Source organism: Coenobita brevimanus, chromosome 38 (genome assembly GCF_032717465.1).
Source record: "Coenobita brevimanus isolate Jiangsu-jjx chromosome 38, ASM3271746v2, whole genome shotgun sequence".
Classification (NCBI taxonomy): Eukaryota; Metazoa; Arthropoda; class Malacostraca; order Decapoda; family Coenobitidae; genus Coenobita; species Coenobita brevimanus.
Genome location: NC_136991.1, coordinates 37,765,657 through 37,773,156, shown reverse-complemented (window position 1 = coordinate 37,773,156; position 7,500 = coordinate 37,765,657). Strand labels below are relative to the sequence as shown.

Sequence of the window (7,500 nt, the reverse complement as noted above, 5' to 3'; positions counted from 1 at the left end):
TTGTTAGTTCTAAACGGTTTTGAAGGAATATATCTATCTTGGCCTCCGTATATTATATTTATTAACTCGTTATACTTCTCACTGGTCGAACGTCTGTTTGGTACTGGAGCTGAGTTAATTTCCGTCACCTGGACTACATTCCTATCTACCACCTCCCCCCTCACAGACACCTGACGGACGTCCCCACGTGCTTCCTGCGCCTGAACTATGACCTGGGGATCCCCACTAACCTGACATTCCCTCAAATAGCTAATCTCCCTGTGGAATACCGTTCGAAAATAAGCTCTTAAGCCATCGAAATCTCCTAGACGAAAATTAGGAACTGTGGAGGTATTTTCAGTGGAACAGACATCCCAAATAAATTTGAACTTAATTTCTTCATGATCGCTATTACCAAGTCGTCCACCAACCTCTATATCGCTAATGATATTTTCTTTATTAGCTAAAACCAAATCTAGTATATTATTACCTCTGGTGGGCTCCCTGATATACTGATAAAGGAAATTATCCTGTACTACCTCTAGAAATTCCTCTGACTCTGCATCTCCTGTCTGATTTCTCCAATCTATCCTTGGCAGATTAAGGTCCCCAACAATTATTACTAAGCTGGACTGTGATGCTTTCCTAATTTCCTCCCAGAGGTATTTACTATCAGCTCTACTTAATTTTGGAGATCTGTAAATTGCTCCTAAGACTAATTTCTCCCTATTGTTACTAATTTCAACCCAGACACTTTCTGTGTCCCTATTTACTTTAATGTCTGCTTTATTGTAACAGTTTAGTGAATCCTTTACATAAATAGCTACCCCTCCCCCTTTCTTCCCTGACGGTTTGACACAAAAATATTATAGCCTTTTATCTGATATTCTGCTAAAAATTCTCGAGTGTCTGTATTCATCCAAGTTTCACTAATAACGGCAATGTCTATTTTCTCTGTACAAATTAAAGCCCTCAGTTCATCCATTTTATTACGTAAACTCCGGCTGTTTGTGTAGTACACTTTCAGATTATTACGAGTAGTTATGCCTTTACCTTGGCATTTACTGTTATTTATTTTATTACTAACTGGGAAACTCTTTACTTTACTAATATAACAATTTTTTGTACTATCGCTTATCGCCCTTCTATCATCGCTTGTTCTATCATCTATCATCGCCTGCTCAATTTGAGGTGCCTGAGTGGATGTATCTACACTATTGGTTGAACTTTTGTTCTTAATTTTGCAAGTATCGATGCATCTATCCAAACATGGTAATAATGATTTCTGACTGTAGTTGCTGCATCTTCCTGTACACCTACTTCTCAATCTCGAAAAAATCCCTCCAACTCCCTATCTATCATTCCAGCTAAAACAGTAACTCCTTGCCTGCTAAGATGAGTCCCATCCCAACTATACAAGGCACTTCGTCCATAAAACCGGTCCCAGCTGTCTATGAAAGGTATTGTATTATCTTTGCAATACCTTTCAAGGCGGCAATTAAACCCTATTGCCCTGCTCAACCATTCCCTTCCAACCCGCCACCTTGGTAAAACACCAAGCACTACAGGGGTTCCTCCCCTCTCCCTAACCTTTTCTAACATCAACTTGTACCTTTTCCACAGTACCTCACTCTTACGGCTACTAATATCATTGCCTCCTACACTGAGGCACACAGTGGGTTTGTCACCACTTTCCTTTACGATATTTGAAATTTTATCTACCACATTAGCCACCCTGGCCCCTGGAAGACACACATGTTTAGCGAGTGGAGTATACATGGCCCTGTTCAGATATCTCACCTGGGAGTCTCCAACAACAACAACATTTTTCTTACCTTTCTTGTTCTGTTTATACTTACCTGTACTGGAAGTTCTCTCACCGTCCTTCTCCTCTACTTCCCTCTCTGCCTTCCCTTCACATTCGTCCCGTAGTGTGTCGAATGTATTAGTTGTCTTAATTTCCGTTTGCTTTTTAAGAGTGAACTTCGTTGCACCCTTGTTAACAAGTGTCCAACTTTCAGCCTTTTTCTCTTTCTCCTCCAACATCTCCTCCAACAATTCCCTCATTTGTGCCTTCTCCTGCCTGAGAATTTGTACCTCCCGCTTCAGTTCGAGAAGTTCCTCCTTTAATTCAAGGTAGTCCTTTTCAGTACCTGCAGTGGGGACACAGCTCTCTGCCGAGGAAGCCATTACGCACTAGTTCACACAAGGTAGCACACACTATCACGGGTCACTACGGGTCACCACAACACACACACTCACGGATCACTAGCACAGCACTATCGCTGATCACTACAACACACTAACACAACCACTATCACAGATCACTAAAGCACACTAGCACAACACTACCACAGGTCTCTAGCACGTCTGGGAAGCTAGCCTGGATGCTTCCTTGGCAAGTACATCAGCTCGGTCATTGCCTGGAATACCTACATGTGAGGGAATCCAGACAAACCTCACCCTGATGTTGTCCTCCCTAAGTGTGGCCACCATATTCTGTGTCCTGTTGGCAAGTTCGGACCAGGAGGGGTGCACACTGGACAGTGCTTGCAATGCAGCCATACTATCAGAGAAAATCACAGCGTCATTCCTCCTTGTACTGACTTGCTGCAATCCCACCTCAAGTGCAACTAGTTCTGCCTGAGTGGAAGAGGCCCAGTCATGTAGTTTAACTAAAGTCTCACTCTCATGGCAAAACCTACCCCCCCTCATTACAGTGACCGCTGCCCCGGCTTGTCCAGTTACAGTGTCAAGTGAGCCATCACAGTATATCTGGTCAGTATCAAGAGTAGTCAGCTCGTCAATGAGTCTCATGAAGTCAACCTTGAGTTCAAAGGGGGATGAGTCAGATTTCCTGGCGGGTAGCTTTGTTATAATCATGTCGAGAGGTCTCACTTGCCAGGGTGGGAGTGGATGCGGACAGTGATGTTCATTGCGTACCTCCTCCAGTAACTGATAAATGTGTAGGCAGTTGGTGGTGATCTGAGGCCAATGCCTTCCCGAGTGGTTGCCATGGTGAAGCATGTTCTGTAAACTAACTTTTGGCCCTGTGTGTCTAATATCCCTCAGCACCCTAACACCCACAACGGTATTCATCTCTTTAATTCTGTCAGATATGGATGGAAGGCCTAATTCATGTGTGAGATTGGCTACTTTGACATTGGGAGGACATCCAAAAATGATCCTGGCTGCTTTGTTCTGAATAACTTCAAGTTTTTTTATTTTGGCATGTGGCAGACAAGCAAGTGCAGGTGCATGGTAATCAATGACAGATCTAACGTAAGCAATGTACATTGTCCTCAAAATGGGTATTGATGCTCCCATACCTTTCCACTCGGAGTGGCCTAAGTCTGGTTAAGCATGTAGTCATTACATGGTTAAATTCCGCATTTTTCCCTTTAGTGCTACCAACATAAACACCGAGGTATTTATAGTAATCTACCCTGTCCAGTGGATCGCCATGCAACAGCAGAGGCTTGTGTCTCTCACTTCCTTTTGTGATGGATTTTGTTTTCTCTGTTGAGATCACAAGGCCCAGTTCATCACATACCTCAGCGATGAGATTGAGAGAATTTTGCATACCCTTGTGACTGTTAGCCTGGATTAAGATGTCATCTGCGTAGCTGAGGCACGTGACTCCATTGGGAAGCTTAGTACTCACAATGACATTCATTAAGATATTGAACAATGTAGGGCTGATTACTCCACCCTGTGGCGTACCCATTTCAAGCTCACAAATATCAGACTTTTTCCCCTGATAAGTTACATAAGCTGTGCGCTGAGTTAAATAATTCCTAATCCATCCCAACAGCTTTCCTTTAATGCCCATTTTTACTAGCTCATGCAAGATAACACTTCTATTGGCTCTATCAAAGGCCCCTTTCAAGTCGAGGAAAACTGAGAATTTTGCCTTAGAGTTGGTGAGGTATGATACTATGCAGGTTGTAGTACTTCTGCCCTTGATAAACCCATTTAGGTTAGGATGTAAGACATGACCTATTTTATGAATTAGGCGATTCAGTATTACTCTTTCAAGTGTCTTACTATAACAAGACGTTAAGGATATTGGTCTCTTAGAGTCACCATCTCCAGCTTTAGGGATAGGAATTATCATGGCACCTTTCCACTGGGCAGGCAAATGACTTTCACGATAGCTTAGATTAAACATGTGTAAGAGAGGATTACCCTTAACTTTTTCTAACGCTTGTAGGATAGGATACGTCACACCATCTTCTCCAGGGGCGCTAGACTTACTGTGTTTCAATGCTCTTGTTAATTCGTAAGGTGTGATATCTATGCATGTGTCGTCTTGATGAGTTATTGCCTGTGTTACTTGATTGTGATAGTGTTCAAGCTTTGGACTTAATTTATGCTGTATTCGCAGTGGCAGGTTACTAAACTTAGAGGCTGAGGCCCAGTCCTCCATTAAAGACTGTGCATACTCTCTTGGTCGTGGATGTGCAACACTCTGGGTCCGAGTCCCTCTGGCAATATTAATGTGCTTCCATATTACTGCAGATGAAGTATCTCTGTGAATATTGCCAACGAACTCTAGCCAGTACCTCTCTCTTGCATTCTTCCTTGCTTCCCCTAGCTTTCTCAGCACACCACTTTAAGTTGGTTAAATTATCATGAGATCTGTTCTCCCTCCAGCACTGCCTGGCTGCACGTAACAAGCTTTCCGTGAGCTGAACATGTCTGTCATGTTTGTACCATTGACGCCATGGATCTCTTCCTCTCACTTGAGTAGTCTTACCCTTTTTATGCTTCCTTAAAGTGGTGTGATTTAGCTGTCGCAATACATTTTCCGTGGCATTTGTAAAATCTGTAACAAAGGAATCCAGAGACTCAAACCCAGTGTAGCGGTCACACCATTTACCCATTTCCCCTATAAACATCTCTTTCTTATGGGCAGGAAGAGTTAACCTTTTTCTAGAGCCCCCAACTGTCCTTTTTTTAACATCTAATGTAGTTAATAACGCGAAATGATCGGAACATAAATCAACTTGCTGAACTGAGCAAGTTCTGTCAGGTTCGTTAAAAAGACAAACATAGTCAAGCCTGCCACCTAGAAAGTGAGTAGGTTCTGCCTGTCCTACCAATCTTACATTACTACATGAGTTTAAATATTGATACCAGCGTTGTCCATTTGTACTTGATCGACCCCCTGATGATGAGAGATCCCTGTGGTGTGCATTAATGTCCCCCACCAACAGTGTTTGTTCTTCATATAAGAAATCAGGAAAATCATGAGGATCTAAGCTATTTTTTGGTACGTAAATATTTACCACATTAAGTTCATATTGGTCTAAATAGATTTTCAGAGTTATATTTTCAGAATCCCTTCCAAAGGATGGAGTTAACCTTGTGACGGGTATTGACTTTTTAATGTAAGTTATTAGTCCTCTGGCATTGTTATCCGTGCAGTTATGTATGAAAGGGACGTAATTCCCAAACCTGGGTTTGAATGAGTGGTTAACCCTGGTCTCCTGCAGGCATACAATATCCACATCATGTAGTAATGCAAAATACCAAGAGAGGAAATGAGATCTATTGGCGCGGCAAAAGGCGAAAACGAGTAATAGACTGGTGGAATGGCGATGTGCAAAACCAGAGATTTGGGGAAAAGTTTGATTGGGGATAAACTTAGATTGGAAGCTTAAAGACTAGGCGGACTGAACCCCGAAAAATAGAACTTGCACATTTCGCCCAAGCCACAACAACCGCAGCAACGAACCAAAAGAGACAGTAAAACAAAAGAGCAGAGGCAGACCCAGGCCAACAATAAGAAGAGCGTGACTGAAACAAAAGGAAGTGTAACAAAAGACGAGTATGAATGAAAGGACTGGCATCATGGATACTGAGAATTTTACAAACAACTTGACAGCTAATTTATTTCCAGGCAAATAAGTGTGGCAATTAATTAGGGTGGGCATGCTTAATGAGCGATTAATTTTACAAAAGCCATTCTTGTTTACTTCACATTAGCCCCGGGATACCGGAGGAAAAAAAAAAAAAGGAGTTGAAGGTTTCGGTAGTAAATTGGGTTACAAGGAAGGAAATTGGTAATTGTAGGTTCGGATAGAATAAAAAATGGGAACTTTGAGGTTCGGAAAGCAAAAAGACAGAGGCAGAAGCTCGGAATAAAAGCAAAAGAGAGTAAAAAAAAAAAAAAAAAAAGAATATAGAAGCTTAATCAAGGGGGCGTCATAGATATTGTCAGGTGAATTCAAAACAAATCAAAACCAAAACAAAAGGTAACAAACGAGGTCAAAACAAAAGGTGGCGTAACAAACGATTCAAGGGACTGGGTATTGTGGATCTGTCAACAACAACTAAATGGCTAATGAACGGCCTGGGTCATGAATGCAACGGTCAATTAGTGTGACCTCCATAACGACGCATCCATTTGCCTCTTGTCGTTCTTGGTTACGGAAGACCCGGGGGAATGGTAGGATGGAAGAGAAAATCAAGGACAAGAAGTCACTAGAACAGATAGAACCAGGCCAACAACAACAAACAGAAACAAGAGAGTAAAAATGAGTCATAAAACACAATAAAACAAGACGGACACAACCAAGCCACCAAGAACAAAATGAAACAAAAACAATCAGTAAGCAAAAACGAGTCCCAAATCACAATAACACTGAAATAAGAGATGAAATCAAAACATAAATAGCAAGGCCAAACAAATGACAAAAGAAGGAGAGACAAAACCAGGATAATAATAATAACAACAAGGCAAGCTAACGAGACCCAAGAACAAGAAAAGTCAGTAAACAAAAGAAAAAAAAAAGTGTAGTCTTCATGGACATTGTGAATCGGCCGATAACAAATACGGCCAACTGACATCGTGGTAATGAATGCAACAGTTAATTAGCGAGGCCCCCATAATGGACCAGTAATTTGCTTATTGCCACTCCTCTTAACCCAGCGTAAGCCACGGGAAGCTGTATGTTGGGAGAGAATTATAAATCTGGATTGAACATACAAATGGATATTGAGTAAAAACAGGGAGGAGAACTGAACAAGATGACAGAGTTAAAAGCAGGGACAGAGTAAACATGTGGATAGAATAATGAATTGAACCAGAATAAAAGATGATACAGTAACAAATAATATAATGGAATTAGAATAGAAAATGGGATAAAATAACAATTTGAAAATAAATTATAAAATTGGGAATAGAATACAAAATTGGGGATAGAATACAAAAATTTTCTCGTGCCTGTAAGTAAAGTTTCTTCGGAAGTATATTCTGCCATCACTGGCCTCAGTACTAAATAAGCATACAGTCCGAATGGAGTCGACTACTTCATTCAAGAACTGAGGTTCTATGGTGAATCCCTACATACAGAAGCAAGCTGTGTCGCCCTAATCATCATCCGACAGCTTTAATTTCTTGCATATTCAGCGTGTCTGTCCTAATCAGCCTACATGAAGATTCTTAGGTTCTTTTCTACTCAGCTCCTTTTTGACCGTCAGCATGGGTTGCCTCACGATGGATCCACAGATGGT

The 7,500-nt window shown here is 41.5% G+C and overlaps 1 protein-coding gene across 1 annotated transcript; it reads right to left on the bottom strand.

The window, feature by feature from the left end:
- Positions 1–2,340: 2,340 nt before the first annotated feature.
- LOC145396563 (uncharacterized) lies at positions 2,341–3,276 on the bottom strand. Its single transcript, XM_080269938.1, has one exon. It carries the CDS (start codon positions 3,274–3,276, stop codon positions 2,341–2,343), a length of 936 nt encoding a protein of 311 aa, XP_080126064.1.
- Positions 3,277–7,500: the final 4,224 nt, after the last annotated feature.

What these genes read in the sequence shown, in the direction of transcription:
- LOC145396563 (XM_080269938.1), bottom strand. Translation starts at nt 3,276, where the DNA reads ATGTACATTGCTTACGTTAGATCTGTCATTGATTACCATGCACCTGCA.